This window comes from Columba livia, chromosome 5 (assembly GCF_036013475.1).
Source record: "Columba livia isolate bColLiv1 breed racing homer chromosome 5, bColLiv1.pat.W.v2, whole genome shotgun sequence".
Lineage (NCBI taxonomy): Eukaryota > Metazoa > Chordata > Aves > Columbiformes > Columbidae > Columba > Columba livia.
In genome coordinates this window covers 28684091-28702318 of record NC_088606.1, presented here as the reverse complement: position 1 = coordinate 28702318, position 18228 = coordinate 28684091, and the positions used below count along the sequence as shown (strand labels likewise).

Sequence of the window (18228 nt, the reverse complement as noted above, 5' to 3'; positions counted from 1 at the left end):
CTAATTTCCCTGCTTCTTGTTACTCAAAAAAATAAATCTATTTGATGCATGCAGTACTTTGTTTCTGTAAAGAGTCTGAATCCACAGTTTAAAAAAAAAAGAAAAAAAAGTGCATCCAGATCTTTAGGTGTGTGAAGGTTATTGAGCTACTTTGATTTATAGACCTTGTGATATAAATCCTAACTGACTTGCTTTCCAAGATTGCTGTGAGCAGCTGAGCTGTGGCTGCTGATGGTTCCATCCACAGAGTGAGAGATTGAGAGATGAGAGACTGGGGTTTGTGTGATGGAAGCCAGTTCAGTATTTATAGTTTATGTCTTGAAATTTTAGAATAAAATAACATCATGGCCTGTTTCAACCTATGTCTTACTTTCATCTATTGTCATGCCAACAGTCTATTTAGTACAAATAAGAGTCTTTGTGCTGTGATTAGACTAGGAGATTGCTATGTTTTTGAAAGGTATCGATATGATATGCATTTGTATACCCAAAATGATGTATTTCTTCTGATGCAGATAGGTGTCAAGAAATCCTGAAAGCTCCAATAAATAAAATAATGAAGCAATAAAATCAGAAGATCGAATCAAAAATTTGATTCCCTTATTCTAGATTTATCTCAATATTCTTCTCTCATTCCTCAAAATGTGAAGAATGATAGGGAAATGAATGAAATACAGAAAGTGCATATTTAAAATCTATTTAGTTGCCAAAAAAAGAGTTGCAGTATGGCTACCAGAAGCATAATGGTTTTGCGTTTAACATATTTATGCTGGTTGTAAAATTAGGAACTGTCATGGCAACCCCACATCACTTAAGTAAGTGCAAGACACAAATCAAAGAGTTCTATTGATATAAAAATGTCAAGTGAATGGCATGAAAATAAGTGTTTGTCTGTGTGTGTGCCAGCCACTAGGACACAGGCATCAATAGAAAATTTAGTTGATAATTTTAAAGTTAATATTTGGCCCTCTCATGATTTCTAGTTAACTCACTGACCTTGAAGTGTTTTCATTTGAACTGTAGAATTGAGAGTGTCCCAAGTATGAAAAACTGATGACTTACCTGTAAATATAATTTTAAGTTGAAAACACTCGTTTAAAATGAATGTTGCACTGTGTTCATGCACTTATTCAAGTTACAATACTCACATGCTAAAAAACCTGCAACAATTAATATCATAGAACTGGAAGGTATATTTAATAATGTAATGGATACATTTTAAAATGCTAGGGGATTGTAAAGGAAGGATACTGGGCAGGAAACAGAAAATTAATCGGAAGACAAGTTCCAAATGGTGATGTGTTCAGGCAATATGTGGAAAATATAAAACAGTCTAGATGGAAGAATGAAAGGACCTAAAGGATACCTGGGAGATTTTGTGGGTTTTTTGGGTTTGCAATGCTCTTATGGAGATTACTCTGAAACAATGGCTAGCAGGCCAAAATTGTGGCTTTCCTTTTCATTTCTGGTAGATTAAAAATGAAATGACCATACAGAGCAGAGTTACTAACTGATAGCATTCCTAATGGGAATACTGATAACACTTACAGTCCTATATGTTTTGTTTAGTCCCACAACTAAAGGTATCGTTTCAGAAACACAGGTACAACTCCAGTTTAAGCAAATACTTGATAATGTATCTGGAGGCAGAGTAAGGACAAAAGAAGGATCATCTTTAAGTCTGTTGGCAAAAAGGAAAGTTAAAAGATTCTAAGTTGCTAGAAAAAATAATATGCTCTTAATTTTTTCATTAAAGAAGCACTGGTATTTGTAGTAGGCATCTCTACAGCTATAGAAAACATGAGACAAAGCAAAGAGAAGCAAAATGATTTAGAATCAGAAGGCCAAGATAGAACAATATAAGACAGACTAAGTATTTAAAATTTGTAAAAGAATAATATTACACTGATGTGTGTGGTCAGTCACTGTACTAACTCAAGTTAGAAAAAAGTACAGCAGTTGATCTGTTACGAACTTTAGTTGCAATGTAAAGCAGAAGACTTGAAGAAGACTTTTTCTTTTAAGATGTTAGCATCTATGTCCTTGAATACCTTCAGGGAAAAGAGTAGGACTTAGAAAATACTGGCTCTACAGCAGTCACCATTTGTAATTATGAGCTGTTTTCTGAATCTATTAACAATGAAGCCACCTGTTTGCCCAGCATAAATAGCTTAGAATTTCCTGCAAGGAAATTACCTAAAACATCAATGAGGAGTGATATTACATTTTTAGGTCAATATGACTATCATTACTTGGCACTCATCTTTTCTTATTGATATCGTGCTTGGCAGACAGTATCATAGAAGACTAGGAAATGGTTGCTCTGATTTTCTTTTCCTCCATGTTAAATTAGCCTTTTCTATAACAGCAATCATCCTTTCTGCTTGTTTTAGTGTATCCTTGGTATTTTGTTTTTTCTTATCATACGTTGTAAAGAGAACAATGCATGAAGATGCTCTAATGTTGTGATGGTTCCAGAGCAATAGACCATCCGGATCTTGGATGTAAATGTTGTATACCCTTCAAAAGAGTGCAGAATGAACTTCATATCTTCTCTCTGCTATATCTGTGCCTGAATCTGGCACTAGTCAGAAAAGGAAGGGAACGCTCCTGCAGCCCTGTGCCCTCTTTTAGGTGCTCGCGCTTTCTCTGCTTGTGTGGCAAAGACAGCCGAGACGGAAGATGAAACCTTTAGCTTGGAGAGTATGTCTACATTTGGCTAGACTTCAGACTCAATTGCTGGCTTTGCATTTCTGGCATAGAGAGTTTAACAAAATATTGAGTTTATGATTTCTCAGCCTGTTTTGGTAGTTACCACTGCCTTTGAAGCATAGCTCCCTATTATTTGCTTTGTACTTTTAAACTGTATAATTTAAATGTAGAATCTGAAGTTTCATGTACCTCTTCCAGCAACTAACAGGGATATCTGAGACACTACACTACTCCCCTGTGCTTAGCAATAACTTTGGTATGTCAGATGTGATTACAGATGTTGTTGACTTTTTAATGTTGTGTTTACTTCATTTCAGTTCCAAATAAGATAAAAAACATGTTCAGATAGATCTCTTATATCTTCCTAATTCCTGAGTGAGATTTAGTTCTCATCCCCACATTTCAAAGCATTTACATTACATATAGCCTCTTTTTCAATAGCTTTTTTTTTTTCCTAAATTCTGCATGCTGTCATCACCATGTACAAAAATATATTTTATAGGGACTTGGAATATATTTGAGTAAACTATTAACTTCCAGAGTTCTTGGACATTTAAATAGCTTTTTTTAAAAAAAAAAATTATCCTTCAAATTTGAGTCATTGAAAGTTATGTATCAATTTTATTTACTATATGCAAGGCAAAGTTGAAATTAACGTTGGTGTATAAAATGCAAAACATTTAAATAGTTAATGTAAAATGGTGTGATCAGAAGTGTGTTAGAAATTAATGTGCAGACCTTGCAACATAACTGTTTTTTATTCAGTTATAGGTGCCCAGCGCAGGAGAAGTCCCAGTGCCCTTGCCATTGAAGTATTTGAATCACATTTGGGAAGTCATATTTTACAGGTAAAAAAATGGCTTTTCCAACAAAGATCAAAATAACTAGCTAGTCATATTTTTGCCAAAAATTTGAATAGTATTGTTGTCAGCACTTATATTAATGAGATTTTTTTTTTTAAAGCTCATATTTCATTATTTTTAGAAAGTCTGTGGTTAGGAGAATGTTAATGAGAAGGGAGAGCAAGTATTATTTAACTGGATCACAATATTTTGTTGTTTAGACCTGTGCAGTAGGTGTTTGCTCACAGAATGCCTTTTGTGTTTGTATGTATGTGTGCACAAAAAATTATTTTGTGTTGGTGATTTGGTTTGCCTTATGAATCATGTATAGATTTAGGGGCTTTTCCCCCGCTTTGGTTAATGAGCACTACTTTCTTCCCTGATATTGCAGTTGTCACAATTATGTATTACAAATTTGCAACAATTTGAAGAGAGAAAAAGATGAACAGCAGCAATGGTCCTTAGCTATGAGATAAAGGCACATCTGATATTTGTCAAAGAATTTAGTCACACTGTACAAGTAATCATATTCCAGGAAGACTAAATTGAAAAACAGCGACCTGGTGGAAACATTCTTACGCATGTTTTGTTTTGTTGGGGTTGCCACAGCCTTTTGTAGGTTGTGGTAATCGAATGTGGAGCAGTTAAGAACAAAGTGTGATGTGTTTTGTCAGCACACCAAAACCCCAGCACTACAAAAATAAAAAACGTGGTCTTTTCGAAGAGTGGCACTGAATAACTACTCCTATTTAACAATGTACACAACTTCTCCATGCAAATATATTGCTTGGTGTATTGTCTTTTGAGATGTATGAAAGAGGTAAATTAGGATATTATCATGAGAAATATTCCACTTAATTTGAAATGATTGAGAGCTATCTCTCTGTACTACCTCAGCTGTGGCATTCAAAAGCACTATCTGATTTTTCACATCTTTGTAAAGCAACTGAATACAACAAAGATCATTTTAGGAAAACATGAAATTAACTAATAGAATTAATTTCTCTTTTTAACAAAAATAGTGAATGATTTACTTAATTGTATACTCTTCGCAGAGGTCTTGCTCAAGTTTTTTATTCTGTAAGCAAATAATTCTGTTAAAGTTACTATATCCAAGATATCTACAGCAGTACCTACAGTTCTGTGTCCGCATGTTATACAGAAACGCTGTTATGCTGTCTCATAAATGTAGAAAAAAAGAAGAAATAGCAGTTTTGTGATATATCAGTTGAAGTTATTTGTCAGTGTGTTGTTTTGAGTGAGTAAGCATGTGCTATATATCCTAAAAAATACACTTTTTACAATATTAATTATAAGAAATATCACGATAAAACCTAATTGACACTGGTTTATATACATTCCTTAAGTATTGAGTATGAGTCTTTATGAATAAAAACAAAAAAAACTAGGATGCCACTTAGAAATCTACATGGTGTTTGACTATTTCACTTCCAAATTAAAACAACTGGTGATTTTATTACTTACTTAAGCTAGATTCCCCCTTTTTTTTTTTTTTTTTTTTTTTACTTATATGTGATAAGTTAAGGTGTCTTCAGGATCTAACTTTATCATAGTACTAGTGAAAACAAATAAACAAAAAAAACCCAACCTGTATTGCACTTGCACCTATAACTGAGGATTTTCAGTCAAAATTATCATCAGCATTATATTGAATATCTGTTGAGGAGTGGCCTTTTCAGACAGGGTGGTGCTTTCACCAAATTACTTCCATTAATCTCTCAATTGATAATAGAAAGTTCCACTCTGACATTTAAAATAGAATAGACTGTTGATGATGGATAAAGGACAAAATGAATTAATAATGGTGGCAAGTTTATCATGATATGTTAAAATCTTGTCTTTCTTTAGCAGAGTAATCAACACTTGGAAGGAAAGTCTAGGCCGTGCATTCAAATGCACTACTTTTAACAGATCTGAATGAATTTCGAAGTACTGCCTTATGATATTCTAGGTAGAAAGAGAATCTCCAGAAGACACAATGATTTGTAAAACAGCAATCATGTGGTGGGATACTGTTCTAACAAGTTCTAATGTAGTTTGCTGCTCCGAGAAATTATTTTTAAAGCAGTATTGTGATAAGTATTGTTTGCAAGTGAAGTAAACAGCTTTGATTATACCTTGGGAATACCTGTGTTTGATTTCAGAGTCTGCTATCTGAGGAAGTTAATAGTTAGTTCATTTAACCTCTTTTGCTATTAATATTTTGAAGACTGGGTTAAGTGTAAGCTCAGAAATTAAGGAGCCTCTCTAATCCTTCTAATATTTTGATACTTCAAAGTTTATTGACAGACACAGGAGAAGCATAATAGAGTATGTTTAAAAAGAGCGGATATAGTTCATTTGTAGTGATGTTGTAAAAACAGAAATGGTGGTGCATCTTGTGAAATTTATCTTGATTCTACGAGTAAGTAGTGTCAGTTAGTCATGTCAAAAAAATTCTAAGCCACAGGCAATTGCTGTATATCACGCTGAAGAGATTCCCATAGTAGGTTTGAAGGCAAAGACACTATCCCCTATGTTCTTGTGAGGAAAAAAGACACCACAAAACATGATTGCTCAAACCCTATTATATCAGAATCTTCACATCAGGACAAAAACTCTTTTAAATGTTTTCCAAGTAAAACTATCTGAATGATGAACAGTAGAAATGTGTGTAATAAAGAATAAAAATATAGAATGTTAATATGGTGATAAATTCTTTTAAAGATTATTTATTTACCCAACTGTGAGCTTTATTCTACATTCTTCTGAAAAGTGGTGTTATAAGGAAAATGGACTTCAGTAAAGACATCTTCAGGTTTACATTTCTGTATGTATGGTTTATATTTGTTTGTTCAATTAATCTAGCAAAAATATTAGTTCTGGTACCAACTATTCAAACATTTGTCTGCAACTGGTTGTAAAAATTAGCGAGACTATCAGTATTTTTAGGGGCCCTGGATCTTTTTCAGTAACGTCATTGCTATTGAGAAGGTGTGGAAAAGGGTCAGTAACCCCATATTCTTCATATAATCAGGAATGATCAGGAAATGTAGAACTAAATATAGAGAAAAGGGAAAGTTGGTGAATATATTTGCATATGCAAATTAGCTTAATTGATACTGCTTGCCTCTACAGGGATTTTTCATTACAAACTGGAGTGCTACATTGTTCAGCTCATATTGAGTAATTTAGTAACTAATGAGACCAGTTTGCACTAATTTGCATATGATAAATGAGCTTAATTGCAGTAAATAACTTGGAGGCATAATTACTTAATTTTCCTGTGTTGCATGGCTTTTAAGTTCACGTATGAACAACTCAAGATAATTTTGCATATTTAAATTAGTTGCTTTTAAAATTCTTGAACAAAAAAGAACACACCTTACAATTTTAACTGTAAGACAATTAAAAGTAAACTGTACAGTATTTTAAAATAAAATTTAATATTTTTAAAAATATTAAATTTCTTCCTTTAAAAATACCAATACCTTCTTAAAGAATAAATATTTGGAATTAAACACAATGGAATAGTTTTAAAGTCAGAATAGGACAGAACGATGGTATTAGTAATAATAATAGAACTGTGTATCTGAACTGGAGTGGTACACATTTTGTATGTCTGCATACAAGAGTGATAACTTGAATAATTGCATTCTTTGCTTCAGCAGTGCCTATTCAACTGTTAAGAAACTGTAACACTTTCATATGGCTTTATATTACTGTACACAATTACTTAGACACTAGTTGTCTTAAATTGTCTACCTCTACCTAGTTTTGTACAAAGAAATCCTTAAATCGCAGTTATACTGTCAGTGCAACAGAGATGGTTCTTTTTTTCTCTGGTTTTTTTTTTTGGTAGACATGGTCAATGGTGAGCACTGTCCTGAGCAACTATTGTGATGGAGATTTCTACTATGAGTTTAAAAAACAGACAAACAAACAAACAAAAAACACCTCAAAATCAAAATAAATGAAAGATCTAATTTCATTTCTACTTTGTCCTTATAGTTGTTGGCCAGCTACTTGCCTGTTATATACTTTTGGTAGAATTGAACTACTGAACTAGACAGAGAAAAAAAGCTCAAACACCCAATTACCAATCGCATAAACAGTTCAGTCCTATGGCGAGATCTGTTGTGCATCCGTGATTCACAAGTGGATGAGAATCACCGAATTCTCCATCTGTTCCATAAAAGGGCCCACTTACTTTTCTAGAAGCTTTTCCTACGCCTCGTTGAACATTGTCTTGGAAATTTTATGAGACTCGCATTTCCCTTTTATTTTATATTGTACCTTTTTCTCCCATAAGAAAGTATTTTGTGATGAACAAAGGTCTTTGTAATTGCAGTATCAGATTCAATGAAGGGAGAAGAAGTCAGGTTCCTATTAAGATCAAAGAAAATACAGTCTCTGCACAAACTTTCTGACCCTGGAGGCTGTGTTCTTCGTCACCTTGAGTCAAGAGCAAAAAGATACAAGCAACTTAGTGTGGATGGAGCAGTCCACAATTCAGAGATGCTACCTGTAGTGGATGTGCAGTTGTGTCATTTGTAGTATGCACAAGGACTTTAAGTCCCTCTTCGCTTCCCAGCAGCCTCTGTATCAGCACGGACTTGGTCATGTAATGTAGTCCTAGAATGGGAGTGGAATTTGTGTTACTTGGAAGCTATATATAGCCAAAATGCTGCAGTTTGGCTTTACTCCATGCAGTGGTCCCAGTGGTCCTACACTTTCCATGAATGAAAGACTGATATTCTGAAAACCTACTTCATATTCTTTACACTCTGCTGGAAGCCTCAGCTTGTGGATGGAACTTTATGGAGATTTAATTGTGCCTTTACCTCCATCCTGTAGAGGAGCCACAGGTTATTAGGCCCATTGATGTTATTCCAGCTTTTCTGTATTTAAAGTCAACAAACAAACCTCCCACAGCCTATGGATGTAAGAAGCCTGATGAATTGCTGGTATTGTAAACAATTGAAAGATGTCTTTCGTTCTAATAGTGTTCTATTTTTTAATGACTTTTCTTTTATTAATGTATGCAGCACTGTAATAATAAGAGTAACATAAAACTGTAAAAATATATCCTGTATTTCAACATAGCATACTACTGTTCTTCAGAATGGGTCACTCATTAATTGTGAGGTAAATGTGTGTGATGAATGCAACATCTCTGGTTTCTAGTGAGTCATTCCAGGTGATGCCACTACCATCTAGAGTAGCTTAGACTGCATCTGGGTCACCAGGATTTTTTTTCTGGAGGATGTCTGATAAGCTCATGTTTCCTAGGGAAAAAGAAAAATTAGTAACAGTCTCTTCACGCCAAGCGAGCACTCAAATAGTTAGTCTTCTGTTTGCAGGTAGCTACTGCCCCATCTGCCTGCACTCCTGAACTACAAGAAAATTGTGTCTATAATTGCATTGTAGAAACAAGTATTGTTAATATCACAATAGTTACCAAAAAAAAAAATCCCATATTTAACTAGAAAAATTGGAAGTTGTTATGAAAATGGTTCTACATTCTTCTCAAGTTAATGCTGCTTTATCATCTTAATAGGACAATGGTATTCTGTCAAGTTTGGCATATGTGGAAAGTGGGAAGAATTCACTGAACAATTTCTCCATAGAACTGGAAAGCAGCTCTGCAATGAATGGCCTGAGAGTCCTGGTGAACAAGTTAACCATGAGTCAGCCATGTGCCTTTGTGGCCAAGGCCAATGGTATCCTGGGGTGCATTAGGAAAAGTGTGACCAGCAGGTCGAAGGAGGTTATCCTCCCCCTCTACTCTGCCCTGGTGAGGTCATGTCTGGAGCAGTGTGCCAAATTCTGAGCTCCCCAGTTCAAACAAGACAACGAATTACTGGGGAGAGTCCAGCAGGGAGCATCTTTCTTACGAGGAAAGACTCAGAGACCTGGGTCTGTTCAGGCTGGAGAAGGCTGAGAGAGGATCTTATTTATGCTTATAAATATCTTAAGGGTGTTTGTCAACAGGCTGGGTCCGGACTCCTTTCAGTGATGTCCAACGATAGGATGAGGGGCAACAGACACAAACTGAAACATAGGAGGTTGCATGTGAGTATGAGAAACTCTTTACCTGGAGGGTGACGGAGCACTGGAACAGGCTGCCCACAGAGGCTGTGGAGTCTCCTTCTCTGGAGACATTCAAAACCTGCCTGGACACATTCCTGTGTGATCTACTCTGGGTGAACCTAGTTTAGCAGTTGAGTTTCACTGGACGATTTCCAGAGGTCCCTTCCAACCCCAACCATTCTGTAATTCCGTATGATTTAGTCATGTTTGGAAGATGTTGGTATTTACCTATAAGAACTAGATTAGAATATAACAAAACAGTGACACTATTCATTTCTTCTAAAAACATCTTGCTGGAGAGCATGCAGGTGAAGTTTCCCTACGTTGTAAATATGCACGTTCAGCAGACAACCAGTTTAGATCGTGCAAAACCTGTGAATCTTTTGTGTCAAGGCAGAGTAGAGGTTAGTGAACAGATTAAGTTATTTACATTTTTGCAGTAATGAACAATTGTAGATGAAGGTACAAGAGTTGCACACAATTGACAGGGTTATGGAGAAACAGAAGTTTCTCCTGTAGTGAAAACAGGTACTAATACTTTGCACTTTAAGCACACTGTGAGGAATTAAAATAGGCCAAACAATATGGATAATCATAATTGACCACGGCATAAATATAATTGAACAAGAAAATACATGGCTCAAAAATTTCTCTTCCCCCACAAATGTTTGAGTATTTTAAAACTTTGGGGTGTTTTAATTAGATAGAAATAGTAGAGAAACAAGTACAAGTTGACAGTAAGTTTAGAAGTAGTTCTGTGGCTGGCTAGGCTATAGCTGAGTGGAAATCTTTTTTTTTTTTTCCAATATTTGAATTATTACAGGGAGCCCCATCTGACAAGAAAGTGAAAAAAGAAAGTGGGAAAATAGACAGGAAAGTGTTGGAGTGCTATAAAATATTAGTGAGAAGACTTATCTTCTCATTTGCTATTTTCAGAAGCTCTGAGTATTACATAATGAGGTTATCTCTGCATAACACTATTCAACATAGAAATAGTGACACGAGACTAAAGGTGAGGAAGCAGCCCATGAGAGTACTGATGGAGGGTTTTTCCAGGCTGCAATAGGTGTAAGCAGAAAAGACTTCTACTTACCTGGAGATTTCTGAACGGCTGTTGCTAATGATGATGTCAGTGATACGTTTTGTGAGGATGAAGGACACTACTCAACTGCTGACAGACTGCATTGGGTTTAAAGGGATAGACTACCAGCTGACCTCTGTTAGCACGTGTCAAATGCCTGCAAAAAAGAGGAAAATGTGAAAAAGCCAACAAAACTGAGGATATGTTGGAGAGTATAGATCTGTGCTGTCTGGAAGTAAAGATTTTTGGGATGAAGTACAGGTTAAGTTATGAATCAGTAGCCAAAAATAAAGTGGCAGTAAAGAGAGGAATTAAGAGGAAATAGTTGTTACATATCAAACCATGCAGCAAAGTGATCCTAAGCGTTCTCTTGGCAGTGAGGAGCTGTGCGTAACACACTGAGACAAAATGAGGACATGACAAATCAGAACTGAAGGTTTGGAGATCATATAAACCTCTATGAAGGAATGATTTCTCTAAGACACACATGTAGACTTTGTGTATTTACTGTTAAATCTGAACTTCAATTTTATCGTACAGTCAGTACAGTTTTCGTCCTGAGATTGACATCCAGAGCATTCAGGTTCAAAACCAAAGGGGGCACCAGTTGCTCTCAACAAAGTGCAAACCAGAAATTTAATACAATAAGGGAGAAAAATAGATAATCTACATCTCTTTCCAAAATCAAAAGTGCTCTGTTTGCAACCGTGTTTTATCTAGAAAAACTGACAGTTGTATAAAGTTTAAATTAGTAATTCAGAAACAGTGAGATAACAATAATAAATTGGATGCTGTAATGCCTTAGTATAAACAGAACAAAAATGGTGGATTTATGAAGTAACAAATGGTATTATATGCACAGAGGGCAAGTACAACCTTCTAAAAAAAAGACAATTTAGAAGTGGACGGGACCGAGGAAAATAATCTGGATTATTTTAAGTAAGTTAAATTAGGAACAAAATCTTTAAAAAATTGAACAAGGCAGGAGAATGTCAGGATAATAAGTGTTATATTGAGAAAAAGATAGAAAGACACCAGTCTACTTGGAAACAGTAATTTGGGGTGACATGAAATGTCCAGTTATTAACTGCTCAAACACCTCACCCAAACACAGTTTAACAGCAGGGAAACAGTGTAAAAGCTGATATGTTGTGAAAAGAGCCATAGGACTCTGAGAAGAAAAGATTAGCATCTTGCTTTGCAGTGTGCCTTTCCAGGGATAAGACATCTCCAGTAGCAGTTTCCTCTTTATGAATTAAGGATAGATGCTATTTCATCTTTCTGCAGCTAAATATATAATCTGCATAGGAATCTGTTCGAGTTTGATCACCAGACTCTCCTCAAGTACGCTGTAGATTGATAGTCTTTTTAGAAGATCATCCATTCTCTTGTAATAAAAGGGTAAATTCTTATACCTGATGTTAATTTATTTAGAACTTTACAAATCTCATCATGCATTTTATACTAGTGTAAGTGATTCAAAGTAATGGTATGTATTTGAAGCTGAAAGCAGGCAGAAAAAAACGCTCTAATAGGAATTTTAATATTGTGGACCTCTATTCGCTGTTGGATGTTCTTTTGCACTTTTAACGTGTAAGTGCCACTGAATGCTATGACATGGCTCTGGTTTTACACCAGTTTAAATTACAACAGAGGTTTGCCTGATACATGGCACATCTCTAAAAAGGCCTAGGAACAAAGGCTACATTGGAATCTGAAAAGGTTAAAGGAGTTGCACAGACCGCACTGTTACAAGGGACATCTCAGGTCCATTAGCTGGAACATAGAGCAAGAGGGTTTCCTGGGTTCAGCAGACTCAAAAGGTGCTAATTTGCATCTTCCAATGTGTCCCAGTCACAGTAAGTGTGTCAGCTTGACTTCATGAGGGCAGGGCTTTCAATCTGGAGTTATGGCAAAGGTACAGCGTCCAAGCCATTGCTGCCCCCGGGGTTATATGCTGTGAAAGGAGACTGAGTGCGGGGTGGGAAATAGCAAATTGTTTTGCAATCGGGGCTTGAAGCAGTGCACTTACACCTGCATTTTATATGGCAGCTATATATAAAAGCGTGCAGTTTCATTTAATAAAGAAATATTTGATCTGAGGGGGACACAGCATACTGTAGTGTGTCATTTACTTCCTGAGAAAGTATTTGAAGAAAATGACATATCTCAGCACTGTTTGTTGACTGTTTTGTTGTTACCTGCTGAGCATTGTCATTTCCATAGTCAGTGGGCTGTATTGAATCAGACAGAGGGAATAGGTCATTAAATGAAATAGTCAACTTTCTGCAGTTGTAGATGCTGAAGAGGAATTTTTCTTCAGATACATCAACAAAACTCTGTTTAATGGAGTCTACATTCAGTTATGATTTGGGGTTTAGCCCTGGTTTGCTCTGACGGTGCCCTGAAAAGCATAGACAGCATAAACTAATGTGTGGGTTTGCCAGAAAGAATTATACCTTCTATAGTGTTTATAAAGACATAGGTGAGGACAATAAGTGTCCTGGTTTCAGAATGCCTTGTTTCTCTCTTTTTCAATCACAGGATTCATCAAGAAAGGGAAAAGGATGTTGATTTTATATAAATAATAATAAAAAAAAAAATGGGCAAAAGTGTATTTTGTGGCCGTGCTGTTCAGGTTAACAGTGATATTTTTCTTTTCTTTCTTGAAAACATCAGTGACAGTTTCAGAGATCACTGTATTCCTCCTTTCAGGTCTTCTGTAAACAAAAAACACTAGAAATAGGCTTAATTATCCTTTATACACCTCTGCAAAGGAAATGAAGGGCAGCACTATGTGCCCTCTTTTTCCACAGGAGCTGGCAAAGGGTAATGTTAGAGTGTTCATACACAGAACCCTTAAATGGAGCATGGACAGCTGAAATTCATGTGATGCTTTTGTTTAAGTCTACTTTTAACTCTGAGTTACTTCTTTATATCAGCTATTTGCTAGTCACTTTTTCATACTTCTTTTTTTCGACTGTGAGGTCTAACTAAATAGAAAAATTAAATATTGACATGGAAGCTGTGTGTTTAGCCTTCCCCACTGCTATAGAAGCTGAAGCCCCAGATGCAGTTCTGTGTCCCCTAGATTTTACTTGGAAAGTGCTAGCACCTTTGCACAGACTTTAAAGCACATAGTGTTTAAGGGAATACAAATATCATTGAAATAAATGAGCCAGGCTTGTAGAGTACACTCAGTTCTGAAGTATATTTTCTCGAAAGTTGATTAAAAATGGTTGTTTCCATTAGTTGCTGTTGAAATGTCACTGTATTAGAATTTCTACCTGTACAGAAAATAAAAAGGTAGTATGGAAACAAATGACAACATTTCCAGAAGTGAGGTAATTGTGTATAATCACATTGTATCACATTTTCTTTGGGAGACATTTAATAGGGTCACATAAGATGCAAATCAATGCTGAATTCTGTTTATGCAAAGTACCTAGCCAATGAATTGTTTTCTTCTTTCACAGTTTTTCCATTTTAAGAAGAATAATATTTATATGTACCATTTTACATTATTGTAAGACTATAGCTCATTGACAGTGTCTGATTCAGTTCAGGTTTAACAAATCGTAAATTCTTTCCTAAATATTATAGGTAGTGATTTAAAGTGCGTATCATTGCTTTACTTTGTACATAGTATTTATAATTCTGTTATTCACTTCAATGTATCTTGTGTTCTACATAAAGCTTTTAATCTTTATGCTTCATTAATGGTTTTTCTAGCACAGAGGTGGTGGACTTTCTGCCTTTAATGCAAACTTTAAGGGGGAAAAAAAAAATCCATGATGGGTGTGTGTCTGTGTCTAGAGTTCAGAAGTCCTCACATTTCAAGAGGGGCCTACAGCAGAGAACAGGAACTGCTTCTCCAAGTCACCATTATGGAGAACATCTTCTTTGCTGTCGCAGCTGTCTCCTAGGCCATTGATAAAATCACTTGATTTACTTTAAAAAAAAAAAAAATCAGGTGACAGTTTTTGGGTTTGTTTTTTGTTTTGTATTGGGGGTTTTTTGTTTGTTTGTTTTCCTCTTAACTGTATGCAGTATAGAAAGTGGGAAGATTTATTTATATAAACTACTCTGTCAGCAGAGAATTCCGGAAATAAAAAGCCCTCTGCTAACTCTGAGTATGCAAAGTATGGAACTTTAAATAATGTCATTGAAAGACTGTACTTCTGAGTTTGGTATATCTGTTTTTTATTTTTTGGGGGTTTGTTTGGTGTGCTGGTGGTGGTTTTAATTTTTTCATTTACATGTCTTAAACAGTAATGATCAAAGCAGATTTTTTTAACCTTTACAGATAGAATATGATCCTTCCTTTGAAGGAATAGGATAAGCTATTATTCTAGACATAAATAACAGTTATCAAAATGTATATTAGTAAGTAGGAAACAATTCAAATTTTCAAGGATACGATGTTGTATTGGTATATAAAAAAACACCCAAACAATTCTTGTTTGGTTGTTTTTTTTTTTTAATTATTATTATAAACAGAAGCTAATTGTCCTAAAAATTAAATTATTTTCCATGTTTTTATGTGCCTAATTTCTTGCAAGTAGCCATTTTTGTGTTGCAGTTGGCACACCAAAATAGATATTTTCAGTGGAACACCTATTTGTAGGCTTGTACAGCTGTTCCTGTGAAACATGAAACCTGTATGTCTGCTGGCAGGCAGAAGGTGCTCCACCTTCCTGTAGAAGGGCTGCTCTTGGCACTGGTGTTGGCATTGATGGCCTTATAGGGATTCTTATGTGTCTGCATAGGCCCCCACACATTTGCATTTTAGGATGCAGTAGACCCTGTTAGGCTGGGCATGTGCTGTGGGAGAGGAAGGGGATCACTTCATGTCTAGCCCTTGCGCATTTAGGCTACTGACTTTTTTACCGTCCCCCACATTTCTAGTGTTTGCCAATGGCTAATGAGCGGCACTTGGCATTAATTCTACAAAAGTTTCCCCAACTCCCAAACAGATTATTCCTGATGAGAGTATGAATTACTGACATGTAGGAGGCTTGGCAGAATGTGGCTGTAGCTGCTATTGCCGAGTCTGGGAGTGTGAATACCCTTAAGCCTTGCTCTAGAATGATGTTCAATAACCTTCTTCATGGAGAAGCTGTGATTTTGGGAGACTCTGAATGTGAACTGAAAATGGCCTTTCCTGTTTCTTACCTGAGGAAATGGATAACATTTCTCAATTTATGGGTATTATCAAGCTTTGCTCCCAAGTATTAGGGTATTGTTGCATTCTCAAGTCAAAGGGAAAAAACTCATACTTTTTCAAAACAACTAAGGAAAAACAGTTGCAACAGCAGACCAGAGCATTTTACTTAAAAAGCATTTTATTTTGCTCAGTGTTAAGAATATGCCTGTCAAGGATGACACATGCAAATTTCTAAGTTGTCAATGGTATATTGGCAAATTCTTGCACCATTTTTTTTTTCTAACCGTATAGAGCTTTTTAATGTGCTGTGTTTTTTCTCTTTGTAAAAATGTCTTTGTGGTGTCATCCAAATCTTACACTTGCAATTCCTTGCAGTATATCTAGCATTAAATTTTGTTTAGGATTAAAAAGTAATGGATGGTATCAGCACAGCTCCTTAGCCACTAGACAGGGAATGAACATTTACACATTTTACAGGTTCGCTGCACCTGCAAGATTTCATCATCTGTGCCTGAATCACCAGGAACAGTAGAAACACTGGAATTAGATGTGTAGTGGCATATGAAAGTATTAAGGGGTGCATACAATGGTCAGATAGTACTCCTTAATAGAGAGGAACTACTCATTAATCCAAGAAACATGACTACAGGACAGCAGCAGGCTGACCCGCAGCAGACAGAAAATCGGGTTTATCAGCAAAGCAGCAGTAGAGCCAGAGAAAGAAAGCTGACATCCAGATGCCAGTGATATGGGCATCCTACCCACACCTGGGCATATGGGACCTGCAGCTGTCAGTGTTACGCCAGCAGTTGGCTCCCAACCTTGAGCAGATTCTGTATTCCTGATGAGTGAGGGATCCCAGCCAGCACAGTCACTGCATGGATAAGCCAAGTCTTCTGAAGCAGTGCTGTTGTGTTTGAAAGGCCAATTTAGGTCGAAAAATGTCCTGTAAGATTGCATAGGGACTCTTCCCACTCATGGCAAGATTGTGATGCCTGAGGTTTTTTCTTCTTATGCAGAAGTATAAAAAGCAGCAACACAGTAAGGAAATGACAGCACTTTTTAAATGCCAAAAGAGAGTCCACCTGAAAGGACTGGAACTTACAAGTGTTTCTTCTAATGTGGAAAAGAATCTTCATTAATATTTGCTTATTCATTTCTCTGAGAGAGTTGGTGTGGGTTCCTAAGTCATCTGTGATCACCAGAAACCCTGAAATAACTTCTCTTTGATAAAGGAGTTCTCTTCCTATATAGCCCCCGTTTCAAAACCCTCTGAAGGCTGAATCCATTCGTGCCACACAGAGCAATGTCAGAGAATGAGAAAATCCTGTGCCAGACATTGAGGGCTTCTACCTCCCCACTCCCTCAATACTTTCTCCATCAGCAAAATACTTTTCACTTGTATAAGCTAATGGGAGAACTGCCTTTCAAAAAGTTTGAATGAATGCTCGGCACCAGGAAGCATCAAGGACACTATAGGACTGAGAAACTTGGCACGTTTGCCTCCTTTACAGGATGAAGGTGTAAAAGAACTTGAAAAGGAAGCTTAAACCATCTTTAATTGCCTGTAATCTCCTTCAGAGGTAGCTGTATGCATCAGTGGAACATTTACTTCTTACCTGACTTAGGTCCTTAAACTAAATTCACTGTAAGCATTAATTGCCAGAGTTGAATTTACCCTTGAATAAACTAGATAGATATTTCTTCAGAGAGAGAGAGGAGTGGACTGTGAACATGAACACATGCTACTTTCGTCAGCTCTCCTCCAGAACTTTGCTTGTATGTTTTTATTTTGAATACTTCTGGTCAGCTTTTTCTAATATAAATCTTGTGTGGTATATAGGGATTACTGGGAGCTGATCTTAAAAGTTTGGAGGGCTGCAGAAGTCCCCACTGTTCTGAAAGAGAGTAGTACTGGAAGGATTCCTGACAGTGCAGCTTGTGCTTCATAGTCCTTTAAATAAAAATGGCAATCGTTTAAATTAAGTAGCCAATAATTATTAATTCATTTAGCTAGTACTATAAAAATATTAGTAATTTGGAACTAATATGGCTCAACATGCATCTACCTTGGGGATTTCATTGTATTTTAGCAATTATGTACTTTTATTTTAAAGTGTTATTAACAACAACAACAATAATACGTCTCTTAGAGGTGTGATTTTATGAAGTGTGTTTTTAATTTTAACCAGTGCTTATATTGATTGGCAGAAGGGAGGCTGGGTTTGCTTTAAAAGGGAAATGCTTTAAAATTAAAAAAAAAAAAAAAATCAGGAATATAAGAGGAAAATAAGATACAATGCACACTTTTTACTATTTTAGGCAATAAGATG

The 18228-nt window shown here is 36.0% G+C and overlaps 1 protein-coding gene across 4 annotated transcripts in view; it reads left to right on the top strand.

The window, feature by feature from the left end:
* The window catches only part of NPAS3 (neuronal PAS domain protein 3), a 615994-nt gene that overhangs the window by 303115 nt on the left and 294651 nt on the right, over window positions 1–18228 (top strand). For all 4 annotated transcript variants that reach the window (XM_065064080.1, XM_065064081.1, XM_065064082.1 and 1 more), the window contains one exon: window positions 3478–3560. In XM_065064080.1, the coding sequence (XP_064920152.1) occupies window positions 3478–3560 (83 nt within the window). The remainder of the gene's footprint in view (window positions 1–3477; window positions 3561–18228) is intronic.